Here is a 22,929-nt window from a genome sequence, read left to right as displayed (position 1 = left end):
TATTCCTTGTTGTAATATTTGTTGAGGTTTTGCTTTTGACACATTTTGTAGCACATCACATACTACACCATATAGGTGATCAAATCGGGTTGGTCAAAGGAACCGGAACCGGTTCAGAACCGGTTCCATTAGTCAACATCACTGTTTAAACCGGTTCCATGGTCGAACCGGTTAGGGAACCGAACCGGTTCCCCAACCCTCGGACCCGGAACCGGTGGAACCGGTTCTGACCGGTTCCTAAACCGGTTCTTACACTGTAACCGGTTCCAACCGGTTACAGTGTAAAATATTTTTTTTTTTTTTCGTTTTTCGTTTCCGCTGCTTGTGTAGGTGATGATTTGTGTTCTTCTGATTTCTGAAGAGTCTCATGCTACTTTTGTATCGTGTTACATTTGTTGAGTTTGCTATGTATTATAGTCTTTTGGCTTACGCAAGTCAAATGCTGAATTATAATCAAGAGCGGTGTTATACGATTCGTATTTGTATAACATGTTAAATAAAAAAAACAATTAACATAAAATTCATTTTATTTACTTTAAGAAGTTCAAAAAAAAAGGTTACATGTTTTAAAATATTCAAAAACAAACTAACAAAACATTAAACTTATATTTTGTGACATATTATTTCTATAAAAGCCTTCTTGTTCGTCGTAATTATTGAGTGGCGACTTATTCATCAGAATTACTTGTAGAAACGCCTTCTTGTTCGTCGTGCACTCGAACATCAAGTGGTGTTTCGTCTTCCAGAGTGGTTACGTGTTGAACCCGATCGATTGAGTCCAAGTGATCCTTCAAGCAAATGCACATCTCCACCGACTCCGAATTCAGTCTTGTTCTTCTCACCGATATTACCCTGCCGCTAAGAGAAAAAGCAGATTCCGAAGCTACCGTAGAAGCTTGGGCGGTTAGTAAATCACGGGCCATGGTGGCAAGAATCGGAAACTCGGTTTCCTTTACCTTCCACCAAGCCAAAACATCAAAAGTGCCATATTCCTCTTCGGATAAACCGGTAGAGAAATCATATGCACTATACCTTCCTAGTTCGCTTGAAGGGGTGTTACCCCTTTGTTTTTTAGCCGTTACGTTGCGAACGGTGTTCATAAGGCTAATCATGGGGTCTCGTACTCTAGGAGCACTTGAACTTGATGAAGACCCCCCCGGCGTAGGCATGTGTATGTTTGACCCATATTTATTTATATAAAAGTCATACATAAATTTAAAATTCAAGTTAAAATCATTTTGTGCCTCTGTTGAAAAGTTTGGGTCAACTTCATGCATATCTAAGGCTGAAAAAATTTCGTCTATCACACATTCAACCCCCGTAACATTTAACATTGGGTTTAAAACGGCGGCGCAAGTAAAAATCGGTGGCAATTCAAGAAAGTATTTTTTTAATTTAAACTTCATTGGTAATATGATGTTTGAAAACATTGGACTTTTATTTTCAAATTCTTTAAGATTGTTAACGATTAAAAATAACTCCGAAAGAACCAAGGGACTTGTCGGATAATACGTTCCCGATAGTTTCGTAGTTGATGTTTTAAAAACTTCAAGAAAAGTCGATAAGTCATTGATAATTTCCCATTTCTCATTTGAAAAGGGGATTGCCAAATCATTCTCGGCAAGACTAGAATGAAACATTTGTAAAGTGTCTCTTTGTTTCAAAGCACTTTGAAACATTATGCAAGTGGAATTCCATCGATGAGGTACATCCCAATTAGCTCCCAAAGCTTTTCTTCCCGTATCTTTACAAAATTTTCTATAATCCATTTGTCTTTTTTTACTTTTCTTAAAAACTTGATGTAGCATTACTCTAAAATCGTTTATAACCGATGTAACCTCATCCGAAGCAAGTCCGTCTTGCACGATTAAATTAATGATATGTGCAACACACCTTGAGTGAAAAAATACACCATTGCAAATCGGCGTATATTTTAATTTTAATTTATTAACCGCCGATGTATTATTCGACGCGTTATCAAATGCAATTGAAAATATTTTATTTTCTAGTTTATAAGTTTTTATAACATAATCTAAAATTTCAAACAAATTATCTCCCGTATGTGGATACTCAAAGAGTTCGAAAGCAATGGTGCGTTTCATCATTTCCCACGATGACGGGTCTACCCAATGAGCGGTGACACAAAGATAAGATTCGGGTAGACCATGTGGAGCCGACCAAACATCAGTAGTTAAGTTTATTCCCGTATTTATATTTTCAAAATATGCAATTAGTACCTCTTTGGCCTTCTTCCACAATTTTAAACAATAACGTTTAAGAGTATGACGACTTACGTGAGTGTATTGTGGTTGAAGCGTATCTCGAATCATGGCGGTTAAGCGAGGGTTGTCGAAGTGGCTAAACGGCAAAGCTTCTTGAATCACAAACTTCGCCATACGATCTTGAACTCGATCAATTTGGTATGTAAATATTCCGCCTTCACTATCCATTTGCGTTTGTTGCGACTCGACGTTCTGTTTCAACGCCCTGCAATACGGTCTTTCGATGTGTTTCTTCAAATTTGAATTCGAAAGTGGGTTTAAATAAATCCCACAAAACTTGCACCGAGCCTTCAATCGGTCACTCAATTCAACCAAATCCCAATTGCACCAAATCTCTTGATTACGATTATGAGGTACAATACGAACGAAACTTGGTCCGGCGGTGGAACCTTGACCAACCGATGATTGTGAGGCAGCCATAACAACAAATATGAATATAGAAGAAGAGAAAACAAGAGATTAGAGAACTCAGAACGTTGTAATAGCGTTTTTTTGTATTTTTTTGCGTTCGGGTTTGCGTTTTGAGTGTTGTGATGAACCCATTACACTAAATACCTATTTATACTAGTAGTGGGGTGTTTGGGGAGCCAAAAAACGGCCATTTTTGACCCCAACGGTCAAAAAACGGCCATAAAACCGTTTCCCAACGGCTATAACCGGTTCCGAACCGGTTCCGGTCGAACCGGTTTCAGAACCGGTTCCGGTTCGGTTCCGGTTCCTACCCGGTCCACCTCCAAACATGTCAAACCGGTCCCGGATCGTCGGGTTGAAACGGAACCGAACCGGTTCCTACGAAAAACGGGTAGGAACCGGTTCGGTTCCGCCGAACCGGTTCCAGGAACCGGTTTTGTTGTCCACCTCTACTACACCATATGCTTTTGACATGCGACTTTATAATGGGAACCACCTGTGAGTATCGGTTGATTTATTACATGTCCGAGTCATGCGTTTTAATGATAAACTTTATGTGTTAAATATCCGGAGTCAAAAACCTTAAATTTTGGACAATTGCGTATATCCTCTCAATTCACTATCTCAGCAAACATCCACAACACTAGAACCTCTCAATCAGTTCAATTAGAAATCAATTCAAACTCAATCCGCCATTAACCTTTCAATTTACCTTAACAATCAGTTCAATTACATTTATACAGGCTCAATTACTCTTACGATAATCCCCTGTTGAAACCAATTAATCGATGAACTCTATCAATTTGTAAGGCCCCGAACCCCGGGAACTCCACAGTTGATATTCATTCCAAAACACTCGTAAAAATAATTGAACTTAAAAACAATTCTTTGCATTAAAATAGCATTACAGAGTATAATTTGGCGGAAAACGTAAATAGATGAATAAGTTCCCAAAATCAAAATTTATTTATAACTTTTAAAAGTCTTTTGAAATAAAAGGTTCATAAGTAATTCTTCATTCCAGTATGCCCTTCACCGTCCAGGTAGCTCCGTGTACATCCAGCGATAAGGCATCCTCTTCCTAACCTGAAACTCACACTAACATGCACACAAAGTCAGCTTAAGCTGAGTGAGTTCAAGTTTTAAATAAGTAGCAAAAATTTTTAGCAATCATTCCAACTGTTTTAAAACGATAAACGGAAGTACATCGGTTAGGTTACCACATTCAATAAATAGTCATTCTTACGTATGAGCATCTCAATACATTCATTCCTATATATATCAATATATATATATATATAACATTCAATAATAACATTCAGGGCCGAGAAAACGTACAACCCAAACACATAACATTCGGCGCATGCAAACACAAAGTAGGCATACGCAACATTCAATAGTCGAGACGACTACAACATTCGCCAAATATTGGCCATTCTAAATATATATATACATACACATTCTATAACATTCCAAGGCCTACCGATACTAGCAAGCCTATGTAAAACCATTCAAAACATTTCATCAAGTAAGAAAAACACTTAGGTGTGCATGCTAGCCCAAAACTTAAAAAGAGTTAAACGGGGCATCAAGAACTCGCCTGAAATCAATCGAACACCTGTAACGAGCTAGGAAAATCCCTAAGTGCACAATCACAAGCAAGGGCCTGTAAATTATACACAACATGTTACTAAACTAGACCATAAGAACACTCTTGCCTAATGGGCCGTTCAAGCCCAACACTATGGACCAAGGCCCAACAACTTGGCCCAAGGCCCAACACTTGGCTCAAGGCCCAACAACTTGGCCCAAAGCCCAACACTTGGCCCAAGGCACAACACTTGGCCCAAGGCCCAACAACTTGGCCCAAGGCCCAACACTTGGCTCAAGGACCAACAACTTGGCCCAAAGCCCAACACCTGGCCCAAGGCCCAACACTTGGCTCAAGGCCCAACAATTTGGCACAAAGCCCAACACCTGGCCCAAGGCCCAACACTTGGCCCAAGGCCCAACAACTTGGCCCAAGGCCCAAGGGTAATCAAATCGGGTCGAATGCGGGTGTAATAAACCTTAAAACCATTTGTTAAACGAATCAGCCCCAAATGGACCAAATTCCATTTTAAATCTTTTCATTCATCAAGATTATGTCACCCGAGTTGATAGGGTTGACAGTTCCTTTTTACAACTCTTACTTTAACAAATAAACGAAAATTTGCGCACCACCGAATCGATTGACGAAGCACTAACCACAACAGCCCCGAGCATCAAAAAAATAATTTTTTCCACAGCCCTTAAACCCCCCCCCCCTAGGGCTGTACAAACTGATTCGGTCGGTCACCCGATCAATCAACGCATCAAACTCAACAATTTGCAATTCTACGCCCGATAAACCCTAGTTTTCGAACTCAAATCGATTGACCGACCTAAACACCTCCATTGGCCATGAAATTATAATATGATGTACATGTCATACCTAGTGGGATTTTGATGCGAAAACCTCACTCAAAACAGCCCCGGAAACGCTCAATTGGGCAGCCACCCGGTTAGCCTACAACAAGACGTTTTTCGATCAATACGCGCAATATGAGGATCAATTAATGTGAAAAAGACTTGGGGAATCTTAGTACATACCTTGAATTGAAGTTCTAAGGTTTAGAATTGGCTGCAAAAAAGAAAAATCGCGGGTCTTTTCCTTGTTGTTTCTGCCGATCGCAAACAGCACAAGGGGGGCTAGGGTTTGTTGTGTTATAACATAAGATATTACACTCTAGTTCCTCCAGATTGAGGTGTAAGGCAAAACGGAAGGAATAGTTAGGTTCTTTAACGTACCAGGATGACGTAAAGGCTTCCGAGAAACGTCGGTTAAGTCCCGAGAGTTATACATACTCTACAAGCTTTAGTTCTTGAAACCAGAATTAACGGGTGTTACACAATTCATGATTGAAATTAATTAAAACATAGATGAACCAATACAATATCGATGAACAATCACGAAGATCCGATCTCGTGGCTCTGATACCAATTGAGAGAGCACTTGAGGATCTAGATCGATGATGACATCATGATGTTCATCATGTAATCGATACGATTAGTATGATGAATACTGTTATTGTGTGTTTTTGTGTGTTTAGAGAGAATTTTGGCAGAGTAACGAGGTAGGAAAGTATAATAAAATCTCTGATTACATTACTGATAATTTCACAAGTATATATAGACGATGACACATTCGTTAACTTAAACATTAACGAATGTGTCATTCATTACATTAAGTCTAACGAATGAACAACCCCATTCGTGTTACATTATCCTTTAACGAATTGCCCTTCATTCGTGGTCACATACATTAATCAAGGTTAACAAATAGCCTTACATTAGAGCGAATGGGGTTATTTACCAAAATACCCCTTACAATATCAAGTAATATAATAATAATATAATAAAGACCGAGACGTCCACGTAGTGTATCAACAGCATACATCATTTATGTGTCTTTAAAAAGTCACCTGAAAAACATTTAAAATATTTGATCAGCAAGAAATATTGATGAGTAAATTCTTTTGTGAATGACACTTTTTTACAGTAATAGCATTAAGATGTTTTTACGCCTGCATGCTTACAAATTACCGAAAGATACCTGTCACTCGACCGTATCTGTGACTGTGGTCATATTAGTTATTGGCTAACACTTGTCTAATAAGTAACGTGTAATAGCCCATTAGGCAGCCCTTGTATACAAGACCCTACAAAACCAGTAGTAACAAACTTGTAAGTGTATGGAGACTTAATCACTGTAATGTAATGAAAATAGTGTTTGTTTATTGTATGTATATGTGTAGTGTTTAATTGCATATATTCAATATTTGTTTATTGTATATGTGTAGTAGTGTTATATTATATGGAAAAATAATAATAATAAAATAAAAGTCGATGTAGTGTATATGTGCATTAATGTTGTATTACACATACGTACTAATGTGTATTCGATGTATGTATTAGTCTTATATTGCATATAAACAATAGTGTGCATCAAATATGTGCAATAGTATTGTATTGTATGCAATACAATACTTTGGCATATATGCAATGCACACATGTGCACTACACCGACGAGGTTACCAAAAAGGGGGGTTTTTTTTAACCAATAACATATAAGAATAATAGTAAAAAAAGAAACTTCAAAAAAAAAAATTAAAAGTTAAAGTTAGTTTTTTATGAGTTTTTAAGTTTTCTATATATATATAAACCAAAAAGCTTTAACGATAATCAAGAAATTGAAAACTTTACACGAGGGCACAAAGTCTCACCTTGTTTAGGCTGAGATTTGAATTCGTGTACTAGTCTCGATCAATCGGAGAAGGTATCATTGCTTTGAAGAGTACGACAATTGTATATGTGATCCCTATTGTTTAGGGAGACAACTAGTGAAAAAAACTCTTGATCAAGGAACAATGAGAGGACATGGAGTGAATTAGTTCATATTCACTTGAACCTCTATAAATTTTAAGTGGAATCAAAATCCAATTTTAATGCATAAGAATTAGTGTGTATATATATATGTGTGTGTGTGTGTGCCCCCCCCCCCCCCATCCCAACACGCGTGTGGAAAAAAAACATGTGTCGGCTGAAGGTGCGGCTCTTAAACTTCCATGGTTGGGCATGTTTAAAATCTAGCAACAATAGATGATGTTGCTTGGTTTCGTTTTTGACAATATTCATGGCAGTTGTGCAATGATACCCGAACTTTTCTTCAACACCCTGAGTGCCTATTCAATATCTTTCTGTATGGATTCTTCCTTTTTCTTAAAATATGGTATTTTTTTTCATGTGTGGACATGTAAATGCTCTCACAAACGAGTCCCAATCTAGATAAATAACATTGGTAAGATAATACTCATGCTCATAATCCACATTGTTGGCATAAAGTAACTACCTCAGCGTATTTTCGTCAATGATGTTGTCCAAGATAGGCGCTTGTTTTGCCACACTAATATCATTGTTTGCGTTGGTCACACTGAAGAAAGCATGTCAAATCCAAACATAATACAACACAACCACTTCAAATGATAAGCTTTCGCCTACATGATCACCCGGTGGAATGATGTTGACCTCTACAAGTAGTTGGATTGTTGGCCCAATACCAATGTGTGTAATCGATGCTACCAACCATTCTAGGAAATCTATATTTATTCATGAACCTCATATATTTGTTAGATATCGCTAAACATCAGTCACTCAAATACCTCTCATCATAGAGACCAATAACACCTACATATATTAATAACAATAAATTATTAATAGCAATAAAAATTAATAACAGACAATAACAATATAAATTAACAATAAATAATATTAATAACAATAAATAATAGACATACCTTCACATAAAAAATGTGAATAATCCCATATCATTTTTTGAGACACCTTTGAACACTCGACTCACAAATCATGTTAAGTACCATATGTAAGTTGACGAATAGTAGGTTGCACTTTTGTAAACATCTGAATCCTATTTTACGTGTAGCATCTTCTCTTTGTTGGAAAATGTAAACGTGCGTTCGAAGCATCCCAGAATGCGGAAGATTAGAGGGCGACTCATGCGAAAGCGGCGTTAAAATTTTTTTAAGATCATACAAGGCACTTTCGGCAAATTATTCATTAACCAAGCGATTATGAGCAGCTACACAATCTTGTTCGAGTGGAGGTCGTTTTGTACGCAGTTGTAAGCTTTCGCCATGCTCAAGTAAATCTTGGATTCCCACTCAAATCGCCAAAACAATCGGCTATTTTCTAAATCTGAATTGGAAAAAGTGTTAAGTGACAAATCCATGTTTTGTTTATATTTGGAAAGAGTTGGAGAGGATTTGAGAGAGTAACGAGTGTTTTATAAAAAAACTAGTTTGAGACCCGTGTATTACACAGAGAATTAACAAAAATTTCAATATTTAAAAGTTAAACAAAATACAATCAATAACACAATTATCATATATTGTTAATACAATTTACAACTTTCATTAAAATTGTAGGAATTGCAAAGCAAACATTACACGGGGAATTAGTGACGTCAACTTCAAGAGTACTAAGATCAGTAAAGTAAATTTATAAGTTGAAATAAAGTAATTTTAATTTACCTTGGATTGTAGAACACAGTAAAAGGGCTGTTGTTTGCAGCTGCATGGGCTGCAGCAGCTAATACTCCAATATGCATACTATCACTTGACAAAACTGATGATGATAAATTTGCTGGTTATCTGTTAGCGCGCCTAATTCCCAATAGAAGCTGTTGTTTTTCATCCATTAAGTTAACGGAGTTAACATTTCGTTAGTCGTGGACCGTTAGAAATAAATGCATCTTTAGTTAGGACCGCCACCGGCCAAGTGTTATGTTGGGACTGTTATTTGCCAATAGGCCATAGTTGGGATTATTTAAAACCAATTTTCCTTTTTTAAATCAACCTGTTTTGATCTGAATCCCGTTCCGACCCGACACTGTTCTAATTTGAAGCATGTTCTGACCTATCCCCTTTCGGCTCAAAACCGTACCGACATGAACCGAACTAGATTAACCATTTTTGTAGCAACTCGTTCCGACCATAATTTGGTCTTACACATTACACGAGCTCACCTGACTCGACTTGTTGCCAATCTTAGCCGGGTAATCACAAAATATGCTAATTTTTTAAGTTTAAGAAGTATAGCAGTATCATACTCAAATTAAAGAGAATAAAATGCTCGTTTTTATGATGTAATTTTTTTTAAAAAAATATTAACGTACGAAAAAGTTATGGTCTCTTAAAAAATCGTGGAGGTAGTTGGTTTTGAATAAGGGTTAATGTGCAACTATTATATAAATTAACAAAAGTTGTTGAAAGTTCAAGTACCAAACTTGTAAAATTCAAATATAAAAGCTAAAAGCTTTTTCTCAAAAGCTAGTAATCTCTTTTAGCTTCAAGTTTTTTATCCTAACCTAAAAGTTTCAAACAACTACAATCAAACAAGACTTTTTATTAAATATGAGTTTTTTTTTCTATAAAGCTTGTAGCTAAAAGCTCTTAAAAGCTTTTTACCAAATATAATATTGGTCAAAGCCATAGTGTCCGCCAACCTAATGCGACCCTCTCTCAATGGCAACCCTTTTTTGTCCAAAAAGGTGTGGGGCGATTAAATAACGGTCTAATAAATACCTTAATATTAATATCATTGCACTACAAGCTCTTCGAAGATCCAGGAAACAGACAATAATAAATGAAGAGTAAGTGAAATTTGTGTTTAAGGGAAACAATTAAGTTATAGAAAATGAATAATTCAAAAAGAAATTAGTTTAACTTCTGTAAAACAAAGAAAATTAAAAATCAAAGCCACCAAATTTTAAAATTTTAGTGTGCACTTCCTATATAACTCACTCAAAAATATTTTAAAAAAAAGTTAAAAAAAAACCCTTTAAACATAAGCAGGTTAACATATCAACCAAACAACGGTCTAACAAATACCTTAATATCATTGGACTATAAACTCTTTAAAGATTCAGGAAATAGATAGTAATGAATGAAGAGTAAGTGAAATTTGTATTTAAGAGAAACAATTAAGTTATAGAAATCAATAATTCAAAGAAAAAAAAATTTAGTTTCACGTCTGTAAAACAAAGAAAATTAAAAATCAAAGCCACCAAATTTTAAAATTTTAAAGTGTGCACTTCAATTCCTATGTAACTCACTCAAAAATATTTAAAAAAAAAAGTTATAAAAAAGCCTTCTAAACATAAGCGGGTTATTATATCAGTTCATTACATGGCTTGTGTCCAGACTAACTTGTTAAGTAAATGTGTCATGTTTTAGTTACTTTTTTAATAAATGGACTATATAAATCGACCCAAAACGTGATAATTTTGTGTCATATAAGTAATTGTCTCCACAATATACCCAAACAAAATCCTTAAAATACAATTTGTGTTAAGACTATCATGGCATAGAAACTCACACGCTACCAATATGATAACTAATTATATTGAAGAAAATATCAACGAAACTTTCTCCACAAAAATACAATAGTTACCTAACATATGAGCATCAACGTAACGTACCACATTTGTGTCTAGATACTGCACAAAACAAAAACTCAATTATTAGTTCAACCTAATGTAATGGTGATTTGATGACAATTGATAAACTACTACAATTTATTGAGAGCAAGAACATAGCATTTAACATCCCAAACAATTTTCACTAGTTTCTAAATGTTTTAAAAAACAGATTAATTTTATCTAATTTCTTACTAATGTTTTGTACAGAAATCAATCAGTTTTGAGCTTTTACTTCTCAAATATTGGAAAATCATTTAATAAATATATTTATTAAACAAATTATAAAAGTAGGGATGTTATATATAAATTCATTTTGCATGATGACTCATGTATTCTCTCTCCCATTTTCTTTATAATTATAACCATTACTGTATACTGATAATATTACATGTTTCCACAAATTCCCTCTTGCGTTTTGTCCTTTTATGAGAGAAATTTAACATATTAAAATCATATAAAAATAAATAAATATACAAACATTTGGATCCATCTCTACACTCTATACATGATATACACATAAAAGCATTAATCATATTGATTTAAACTTAAAACAGTACATTGTAGAAATCAGACTCATTTATAAAAGAATAAATTTTGGTATAAAGTATTCCCAACATCCAACATGCATTTAGACATATAGTTAAAGGTCCTCTTTTATGTCTCTCTTGATCTATAAATACACACACAACACCCACTGTCTCTTCAATGTTTCATTAAGCCCTAATAGGTTATAGAGAGAGAAAGTAGAGAGAGAGAGTATAGCCATGGATGAAGGCCATGAGAAGGTGGTGGAGACCGTGTTAGCAGGAAACTATGTGGAAATGGAGGTTGAAGGGAAGCCTAAAAATGTTAAATCCACCATTTCCAACTTCTTTTGGCATGGTGGTTCTGCATATGACGCATGGTTCAGTTGCTCTTCAAATCAGGTATTATTATTACTTGTGCAAATTTACCAAAGGTTTTATTTCAAAGATATATAGTATACTATACAGTTTATTATTGTATCAAATCATGATAAGCAGAAAGCAGTTGTTTTTCAAACATCATATGATTTTTCATCTAACACGAACCATGAATTAAAAAAGTGTGCAAAGGACACTTGCTGTAAGAATGATCAGCTTTCAAAATACTAGTTGTAGGAATGACGGGCCCAAAAAAATTATTTTATCAGTTGAGTATTGCCACATGGGTCGGTCAAGAATTTTTAAACTATAATAGTATTAAAAAAAATTCACAGCCGACCTTAGTACCCACAAGGGTTGGTCTGCCCCTCTACTGTAGGAACCTTATGAAATAAAATAATTAGTAGGTTAAGAATAAGTTTGTCATCTAAAGTGTATTAAAAATAGATAAATGTGTCACCAAACTTAACCTTTTGTAACTTGTAAGGGCAATTCTGTCATCAAAAAGAGCAAACTTGACAAATATCTTTTAATAGATGGCTTTATTTTTTACACAATAATATAAACTGATAATGGTCTATTTTCAGTAAATCATTATTTGTTACACATCAACTTATGTGAAAAAGGTTACTCATAAACACATAAAGCATGTGACTTGGCCTGTAAACGAACCAAATGTTTGGTGAACTGTTCGTGAAGCGTTTGACGGGAAGTTCGTCGTTTATTTAATAAATGAACGAACATGAACAAAAAATTTGTGTTCGTTTAATTAAACGAACGAACATGAACATATATTTCGTTCGTTCATTTATGTTCATGAACGTTCGTTATGTTCGTTTATTTATGTTCATTTATGCCTGTTTATTTATGTTGGTTTATGTATTAATAGAAAATAATTAAATATTATCTGGATAAGTCATCTGCTTAAAGGCTTTATATTTGTTAATTTGTGTTCGTTTAAGTTCGTTTATGTTTGTTTGTGTTCATTTACATTTGTTCGTATATGTTCGTTTATATTTGTTCAATTTGTTCGTTTAGATTTAAAAAAACGAACATAAACGAACACAAATGCTCATTTTTAAATAAACGAACATGAACATAAATATTTATTTGATTAAGTGTCCGTGTTCTTTTAAAGTTAAATGAACGAACACGAACATGCCCTTATTCATGTTCATTCAATTCGTTACAAGCTTTCACTATTCACATTGATGAATGCATCGGTCTCAATCTCTAAGCCCTGCCGATTTTATTTGTGTTTGTGAACCGTTCGTGAACACATTAATTTCCTTGATGAACGAACACAAACATAAAATCTCGTTCGGTAAGTGTTCATGAACCGTTCGTGAACACATTATTTTCTTAACGAACGAACATGAACAAAGCCTTGTTCGTGTCCGTTCGGTTTGTTTACAACCCTACATGTGACCATTTAGAAGGATTAGGAAAAGCTTCAAGATCTCTAAATTATAAATAGAAATATTGTATGATGAGTTGCTTGGTGATATATAGTGAGTATTTTGGTGAGGTCATTATATGTTTTTAGGATTTATACGTTTAGTAACGTGTTGTGCCAATCTTATTCGTACAGGTGGCGCAAGTGTTGCTTACACTGCCATACTCATTTTCACAACTAGGAATGCTCTCGGGCATTTTGTTTCAAATATTCTATGGTTTAATGGGAAGTTGGACTGCTTACCTCATTAGCGTCCTGTATGTTGAATATAGAACTAGAAAGGAAAGAGAAAAGGCTGATTTTAGAAACCATGTTATTCAGGTACAACTCCTCAATGCATGTCTATGCATCTACCACTTGTGCACCTTACCTTTTGTTATAATGGCTTGTACCTTATATTCTATAACTTGTACTTTATACTGGATATATTTGACCATTAATGTTGGCTTTTTGTAGTGGTTTGAAGTTCTTGATGGATTACTTGGCAAGCATTGGAGAAATGTTGGTTTGGGATTCAATTGCACCTTTCTTCTCTTTGGATCTGTGATTCAACTCATAGCTTGTGCAAGGTACAGCTTATTAAACATAATGTATAAGTTAATAAAGTGTGTTAGTTATACGTCAAAGCAAGTTTCTTTTAAAAAATAAATAGCCGTTGCAAAAGCTTTTTAGAATTGTATGTACAATACAATTTATGATTACTACGTCAGATCAAACTAGATATAAGATAAGAACGATAATGATTAATGAACTCAATCTGATTGGTACATATTAAGACGTGACGCATTATCTTCGCACGTAGTCCTAAAGGCCCACAAGCACATGTCATTTGTAGTTTATATGTTGTGTTTTATACAATCATCAATCAATGCATTATATGAATTAATGATTTGTGGGTTTACGCAGCAATATATATTACATCAATGACAACCTAGACAAGAGGACATGGACATACATATTCGGTGCATGTTGTGCAACAACAGTATTTATCCCATCATTTCACAACTACCGGATTTGGTCGTTTCTAGGATTGATGATGACTACTTACACCGCGTGGTACCTAACCATCGCATCACTAGTCCACGGCCAGGTTTTTATTTTCTTTTGTTATAATAACCTGTACATCATGCATTAGTTAAAATTCGTCAAAACGTCAAATCAAATATCAAAACAATAATAATTTGTATGGCATGTCAGTAAGGATGATTAGACATATATTTCGCGATCATCCTTTGATCCACTCCTTGAAAATACTATTTTCAAACGTTACTTTAGCCTCTATATTCACTACAATAATACGGATGTTTCAATTTTATTATGTTTATTAAGTTAAAAAGGTGTGAATTGTTAATTTTGTAGGTGGAAGGGGTGAAACATACAGGTCCAGCAAAGATGGTGTTATATTTCACGGGTGCTACAAACATTCTCTACACGTTCGGGGGACATGCTGTCACAGTGTAAGACAACCCCCTTGTTCTTTACCTTATTTCCAAAAGACACACCTGCATTTTTATATTTATTTAATGGGCACGACTGTCATCTACCATCACTTGTGTTTTGTATGTGGGTGTTATCATCATGTTGATAACAACTTGAGCTTGATTGCTTTTCACTTTTCTTTTTCCTTTTCATGCATCCAATTATTTATAAGAATCTTTAGGGATAAAAAAGTTAGATTGAGGACAAACCAGTCATTTTAAAGATTTTTTTAAACATTTTTTAAAACTATATTTTATAACATCGTGCGAAAGTGAGATTGGGTCATGGGTGGGTCCACGTCTCCGTCTATGAGTGTCGTCGGGGCCGAACAATCCAATCTCCCTTTTCAATCAGAAACCGTAGCCATGATATGTCTTAGCTGAAAGCGACTACCTGATGCCTATAATCTTTGGTTACAAGCGGTCTTAAACGAGAAAAAAATCACTTTGTATATAGCTTTGAGATTTTATATATACGTCTTACATATCTGATTCAACGAGTTAACAACATTTATCCAACACGTTACCTCATATAAAAGAGAGAAACGGTAGGCCTTTATTTGTATTCACTTACTTTATGTTTGTGTGTCAACTTTTCTTAAAATGAAAGTTTGGTTTATCAGTTCAAAGATATTTTGTAACACGTGAACCCAAAATTGCCATATCAAACATATTTCATGTATTTCTCATGTAAAGGAAATCTTATCTTATACACATTTTTTTTCCATGATCAAAGGGTTTATATCTCTTAGCCTAGTGTTACAAACTGTGTGCATATATAGCTTACAAGATTAAGGGTTCGATTCTTAAGTAGACAGTGATATATATATATATATATAAGAGTAGAATCAAATAGAGGCGTGTGTTTCTTTTAAAAAAAATAAACTAATTCTCCACGAAAGTAAAGTATATATATATATTTTCTACTGTATTTCTTTTATGAAAATGACGCATGCTTGTAATTGTTGTAAGATATGATCTGACCCAATGAATTTTCACTACGACTATAAGATTCCATGTTTTGACTAGTCTCTATCTTAGCCCGCCCACACCTACGCGAAATTCTTTTCTGAGCATGACAGTTTAAACATGTTAAATTACAACAATACCCCTTTTGTCAGGCATGGGTGGCATAAAGTATTTCTTTTTAGGGACACCCTTTTTCACTTTATGGCATCAGCTTTCTATATTTAAAAGTTATCTTTCATATTAATGGACCCATGAATTTATGTGATCAAAACAAATGAGCCCAAAGTTTTGGAAAAAAAAGAAGTTGGGCTTTGGGCTCATTTGCTAATGGAGATTAGCGAGTACTAATTGGGATTAATGGTGTCTTAACAGGGAAATTATGCATGCTATGTGGAAACCACAAAAGTTTAAGTCGATTTACTTTTGGGCCACCGCGTACGTGTTGATGCTTACGCTTCCATCCGCTGCAGCGGTTTATTGGGCTTTTGGCGACTCGTTACTCAATCACTCAAACGCGTTTGCCCTTCTGCCTCGATCTCCGTGGAGAAACATGGCCGTAATCCTTATGCTTATTCACCAAGTACGTTTATTAGTCTGATAATCGCCGTTACTTCATAAATGCATGCATTATTAAAAGTGTTGATGTTGTTTGGTTATTTGGCTGGCAGTTTATAACATTCGGGTTTGCTTGCACTCCGTTATACTTTGTGTGGGAGAAAGCAATCGGGATGCACGAGTGTAAGAGCATGTGCAAACGAGCTGCGGCTCGGTTGCCTGTGGTCATCCCCATATGGTTTCTTGCCATCATCTTTCCTTTCTTTGGGCCTATCAATTCGACCGTTGGATCTCTTCTTGTTAGTTTTACAGTCTACATCATCCCCGCTCTTGCTCACATGTTCACCTTCCGCTCGGCTGCTGCACGAGAGGTATCAATTCAATTCCATCCTTCATACCCCATCATGTTATATAGTAGTTAGTGGCAAGAAAAGGTGTTAATTTATAAAAATGACACAAAACGACTCGTTCATTACCAAGTCACAACTTTCAACCCGTTTAACCTTTTGACCTGATTCAATTTGGTGATGCAGAACGCGGTGGAGCCACCTCCAAAGTATTTTGGAAGATGGGTTGGCACATACACGATCAACGTCTTTGTAGTCGTTTGGGTATTCATTGTTGGATTCGGGTTTGGAGGATGGGCAAGCATGACAAATTTCATACACCAAATTGACACATTCGGACTATTTACCAAGTGCTACCAATGTCCACCACAACTACCGCCACCACCACCGCTGCTTAATGCCACCGCTCCTATTGCATCTCCTGCCAACCACCTCCAACTACTAGGGAGCACTCACTTTCACAAACCTTGAAAGTTGAAACCAAGCTTCTATCATTCCCACCAAGAACGTTTAATCGCATCAGTGTGATCACTTTTATTGTAGCATAGGAAATATTTGGAATTAATTTATGCGAAAATATTATTTCATATTCCTTGTTGTAATATTTGTTGAGGTTTTGCTTTTGACACATTTTGTAGCACATCACATACTACACCATATAGGTGATCAAATCGGGTTGGTCAAAGGAACCGGAACCGGTTCAGAACCGGTTCCATTAGTCAACATCACTGTTTAAACCGGTTCCATGGTCGAACCGGTTAGGGAACCGAACCGGTTCCCCAACCCTCGGACCCGGAACCGGTGGAACCGGTTCTGACCGGTTCCTAAACCGGTTCTTACACTGTAACCGGTTCCAACCGGTTACAGTGTAAAATATTTTTTTTTTTTTTCGTTTTTCGTTTCCGCTGCTTGTGTAGGTGATGATTTGTGTTCTTCTGATTTCTGAAGAGTCTCATGCTACTTTTGTATCGTGTTACATTTGTTGAGTTTGCTATGTATTATAGTCTTTTGGCTTACGCAAGTCAAATGCTGAATTATAATCAAGAGCGGTGTTATACGATTCGTATTTGTATAACATGTTAAATAAAAAAAACAATTAACATAAAATTCATTTTATTTACTTTAAGAAGTTCAAAAAAAAAGGTTACATGTTTTAAAATATTCAAAAACAAACTAACAAAACATTAAACTTATATTTTGTGACATATTATTTCTATAAAAGCCTTCTTGTTCGTCGTAATTATTGAGTGGCGACTTATTCATCAGAATTACTTGTAGAAACGCCTTCTTGTTCGTCGTGCACTCGAACATCAAGTGGTGTTTCGTCTTCCAGAGTGGTTACGTGTTGAACCCGATCGATTGAGTCCAAGTGATCCTTCAAGCAAATGCACATCTCCACCGACTCCGAATTCAGTCTTGTTCTTCTCACCGATATTACCCTGCCGCTAAGAGAAAAAGCAGATTCCGAAGCTACCGTAGAAGCTTGGGCGGTTAGTAAATCACGGGCCATGGTGGCAAGAATCGGAAACTCGGTTTCCTTTACCTTCCACCAAGCCAAAACATCAAAAGTGCCATATTCCTCTTCGGATAAACCGGTAGAGAAATCATATGCACTATACCTTCCTAGTTCGCTTGAAGGGGTGTTACCCCTTTGTTTTTTAGCCGTTACGTTGCGAACGGTGTTCATAAGGCTAATCATGGGGTCTCGTACTCTAGGAGCACTTGAACTTGATGAAGACCCCCCCGGCGTAGGCATGTGTATGTTTGACCCATATTTATTTATATAAAAGTCATACATAAATTTAAAATTCAAGTTAAAATCATTTTGTGCCTCTGTTGAAAAGTTTGGGTCAACTTCATGCATATCTAAGGCTGAAAAAATTTCGTCTATCACACATTCAACCCCCGTAACATTTAACATTGGGTTTAAAACGGCGGCGCAAGTAAAAATCGGTGGCAATTCAAGAAAGTATTTTTTTAATTTAAACTTCATTGGTAATATGATGTTTGAAAACATTGGACTTTTATTTTCAAATTCTTTAAGATTGTTAACGATTAAAAATAACTCCGAAAGAACCAAGGGACTTGTCGGATAATACGTTCCCGATAGTTTCGTAGTTGATGTTTTAAAAACTTCAAGAAAAGTCGATAAGTCATTGATAATTTCCCATTTCTCATTTGAAAAGGGGATTGCCAAATCATTCTCGGCAAGACTAGAATGAAACATTTGTAAAGTGTCTCTTTGTTTCAAAGCACTTTGAAACATTATGCAAGTGGAATTCCATCGATGAGGTACATCCCAATTAGCTCCCAAAGCTTTTCTTCCCGTATCTTTACAAAATTTTCTATAATCCATTTGTCTTTTTTTACTTTTCTTAAAAACTTGATGTAGCATTACTCTAAAATCGTTTATAACCGATGTAACCTCATCCGAAGCAAGTCCGTCTTGCACGATTAAATTAATGATATGTGCAACACACCTTGAGTGAAAAAATACACCATTGCAAATCGGCGTATATTTTAATTTTAATTTATTAACCGCCGATGTATTATTCGACGCGTTATCAAATGCAATTGAAAATATTTTATTTTCTAGTTTATAAGTTTTTATAACATAATCTAAAATTTCAAACAAATTATCTCCCGTATGTGGATACTCAAAGAGTTCGAAAGCAATGGTGCGTTTCATCATTTCCCACGATGACGGGTCTACCCAATGAGCGGTGACACAAAGATAAGATTCGGGTAGACCATGTGGAGCCGACCAAACATCAGTAGTTAAGTTTATTCCCGTATTTATATTTTCAAAATATGCAATTAGTACCTCTTTGGCCTTCTTCCACAATTTTAAACAATAACGTTTAAGAGTATGACGACTTACGTGAGTGTATTGTGGTTGAAGCGTATCTCGAATCATGGCGGTTAAGCGAGGGTTGTCGAAGTGGCTAAACGGCAAAGCTTCTTGAATCACAAACTTCGCCATACGATCTTGAACTCGATCAATTTGGTATGTAAATATTCCGCCTTCACTATCCATTTGCGTTTGTTGCGACTCGACGTTCTGTTTCAACGCCCTGCAATACGGTCTTTCGATGTGTTTCTTCAAATTTGAATTCGAAAGTGGGTTTAAATAAATCCCACAAAACTTGCACCGAGCCTTCAATCGGTCACTCAATTCAACCAAATCCCAATTGCACCAAATCTCTTGATTACGATTATGAGGTACAATACGAACGAAACTTGGTCCGGCGGTGGAACCTTGACCAACCGATGATTGTGAGGCAGCCATAACAACAAATATGAATATAGAAGAAGAGAAAACAAGAGATTAGAGAACTCAGAACGTTGTAATAGCGTTTTTTTTGTATTTTTTTGCGTTCGGGTTTGCGTTTTGAGTGTTGTGATGAACCCATTACACTAAATACCTATTTATACTAGTAGTGGGGTGTTTGGGGAGCCAAAAAACGGCCATTTTTGACCCCAACGGTCAAAAAACGGCCATAAAACCGTTTCCCAACGGCTATAACCGGTTCCGAACCGGTTCCGGTCGAACCGGTTTCAGAACCGGTTCCGGTTCGGTTCCGGTTCCTACCCGGTCCACCTCCAAACATGTCAAACCGGTCCCGGATCGTCGGGTTGAAACGGAACCGAACCGGTTCCTACGAAAAACGGGTAGGAACCGGTTCGGTTCCGCCGAACCGGTTCCAGGAACCGGTTTTGTTGTCCACCTCTACTACACCATATGCTTTTGACATGCGACTTTATAATGGGAACCACCTGTGAGTATCGGTTGATTTATTACATGTCCGAGTCATGCGTTTTAATGATAAACTTTATGTGTTAAATATCCGGAGTCAAAAACCTTAAATTTTGGACAATTGCGTATATCCTCTCTAAACTTAAATAAAACAATTGCATATTTCCTCAAACCATGTTTGAAGAGCATTGTATAGTATGCATTAAAAACTTGTATGTTAGGAAAATATGCAATTGGTTAGTTTAGAAGGAGGTATGTTCTTAAAATTTAAAGTAAGTTGAATTCGAATTTGGGATTTAATATTAACAAAATAATAATAGGAATGACAACAACAACAACAATATTAATAATAATTGCTTCTTCTAAGAGAGGTCATTGGTTCAAGCCTCAATACCTGTGTCAATGAGGCAGTTTTACCCGAATATTGGGGTTCTCTTATGGGGGATTTTGGAGTTTAAATAAACTCGGAAAAACTAGTGTAAAAAGAAGAATTCAATATTTTAACATCATTTAACATTTCGTCCCATCACACACAAACCCCAAGTCAGTAACTCAACGGACCCTAAATTAGCCCAATAAACATCCTTATTTGTTACTCATTTACGTGCAAGCTTTTGCAAAAATTAAGTGAACCGGAAATGTAAAGCTTTAAAAACAACCTAATAAATATAAGATCGCCTAATTTAAGTAGTCAAGTTTGGGTGAAACAAATTGTTTTTTCATGTACATGCTTAGTTCAAGGCATGCCTTTTAGCCGCTCGTCAGTCGTCAATATATTAGTTATTTACAAAAAGTTATGCACGTCGTTTAAAATATTTTAATGATTTTTTAATGCATCATCTTAATACTCCTTGAAGTTTAAGTGTGTGTATCAAGTCAAGAAGGTAATTAGCCAAGTTACTTAATCTAAGTTCGGGTGGCGTGGAGGGCCTCTATTACAACCAGAATAATTGGTTGCCTATTAAGGCAAACATCTATAAGTGGCTAGAGGAATTGAAGAATGTAAACCCGGGTTGCTTTGCTTAGATGAAATGTACAAGTCCAATCTGGTTTATGCTCTACGTGCGGGCCATTCAAAGAAACAAACGGGTCACTTATGAGGGTAATAAGCCATTCAAAGAAACGGGTCACTTTTGAGGGTCTACATACTACAGATTTTTGCAATCTCACCAAGAGGGTGCAAGAAAAGAAAGTAAAATTTTAGTGGAATTCTAAGAGTTGCAGTTATGCGCATTTGAAAAGCTCAGAACAAAAAATTTTCAAAAACAAGAACATCTTTTCATACCATTGAAGGCATCAAGATTCAAAACATCGGGGTTCTTTTGGGTGCAAAAGTAGAGCAAATATTCATTTCATTAATTTTGAGGGATTTTTACATTTTAGCTGTTGCTAAGAGAGGTCATGTACTATAAAACTTTTTAGGCTGAGTGAAAAAAAATGTGTGTAATTTAGGACGTTTAAATTATTAAAAAAAAAAGGCTATAAGACGTATTGTATTATAAAACTACTCAGAAAATTTTAAAAATCAAATGGTATTATATTAAGTTTAAAATTTAAAACATACACCAAAATAATTGAAAACCAGATACAATTTTTTTTAAAGCTGTGTTACTTGTACTGCTGTTAACATTATATGAAACCTAAAATACAAATGAATATAAACTGCAAAGATGATCTGTTTTAATCATATCATACACTTTCAGTTTATAACTTAATCGATTCAACATTAATTAGATACTTTAACCAATATGTGGCAAACCCAAATGGCCAATCCAAAATGAAGAAACTTTACTGAGTTTAATGTCCACCATCTAGCAGTTAAATAGACGGGTATCAGGCCGGGTTTGTCAGATTTTTTATCGGGTTTTAAGTCTGGTCAAGTTACGACCGAGTACTAGTGGAACCACAAGCTTCTAAAAGGTCAGGGTCAATTCCGGTTCTAAATACAGTTATGGGGAGAAAACCCAAAACACGGTATGTACCCATAGGTTAGGTAGGGTCAGATCCGGTTCCAGGTAGGAACTACCAGGTCAGGTTTAGAACATTTTATTTGTGTCTCATTCGACTTTTAAAAAAAGGCCAATGAATAGCACGATTAAAATCACTGCCCAAAAATAAACTTAAGCATAACTGTACATTGTAATAAAAAAATGGTTTGTAAATCACACTCTAGCGCAACTAAAAAAATAAGTCATAAAACAATATCCGAAGTTCTAAAGAGCTAACATCTAATTTAAATTCATCTAAGAAAAGACTGAATTTATAAAACATTACACTGTGGCAACTTCAATCCTTAACAAAGTTTTAAATTCTTAAAAAAAGTATAGCATACCAATTGCAATAGTTTTGAAGACTAAAAAATAAATAAATTTAGTCAAAAGTTTACTCTTGTTATCATCAAGCAAAAGATGGTAGTAAAAAGCAATAAAGAAATTGATTGAAAAAAAATAATCAAATTACTTGTAAATGCTTCAAATTAATCTAAAACCCAAATCCAAAAGCATTTCAATGCAAATGGATTTCCACAAGCACTTGTAATATCAATCAAAACAACACAATCAACCCATCAAGAAAGCCTAAAATTAATAACCATAACCATTAACATCCAACAAGTCTCAAAACAAAACTATCAGATCATAAAACCATTCACAAAATGGTGCAACCACTTGATTCATAAACATAAAAAAAGATAGAT

At 35.5% G+C, this 22,929-nt stretch overlaps 1 protein-coding gene across 1 annotated transcript; it reads left to right on the top strand.

The window, feature by feature from the left end:
* The first annotated feature begins 11,313 nt into the window (after positions 1 to 11,313).
* LOC143599284 (auxin transporter-like protein 2) lies at positions 11,314 to 17,005 on the top strand. The gene is made up of 8 exons (XM_077077272.1): positions 11,314 to 11,696; positions 13,264 to 13,449; positions 13,585 to 13,697; positions 14,035 to 14,218; positions 14,488 to 14,585; positions 15,948 to 16,155; positions 16,244 to 16,501; positions 16,664 to 17,005. The coding sequence occupies exons 1-8, from the start codon at positions 11,535 to 11,537 to the stop codon at positions 16,946 to 16,948; spliced, it is 1,494 nt and encodes a 497-aa protein (XP_076933387.1). The 5' UTR covers positions 11,314 to 11,534; the 3' UTR covers positions 16,949 to 17,005.
* Positions 17,006 to 22,929: the final 5,924 nt, after the last annotated feature.

The sequence above is a fragment of the Bidens hawaiensis genome, unplaced genomic scaffold, assembly GCF_021521415.1.
Source record: "Bidens hawaiensis isolate Kalapana, Puna unplaced genomic scaffold, B.hawaiensis_p1.1 tig00051758_1, whole genome shotgun sequence".
NCBI classification, from domain to species: Eukaryota; Viridiplantae; Streptophyta; class Magnoliopsida; order Asterales; family Asteraceae; genus Bidens; species Bidens hawaiensis.
Note: the sequence above shows the minus strand (reverse complement) of the source record. Positions and strands in the feature narration are given on the sequence as shown.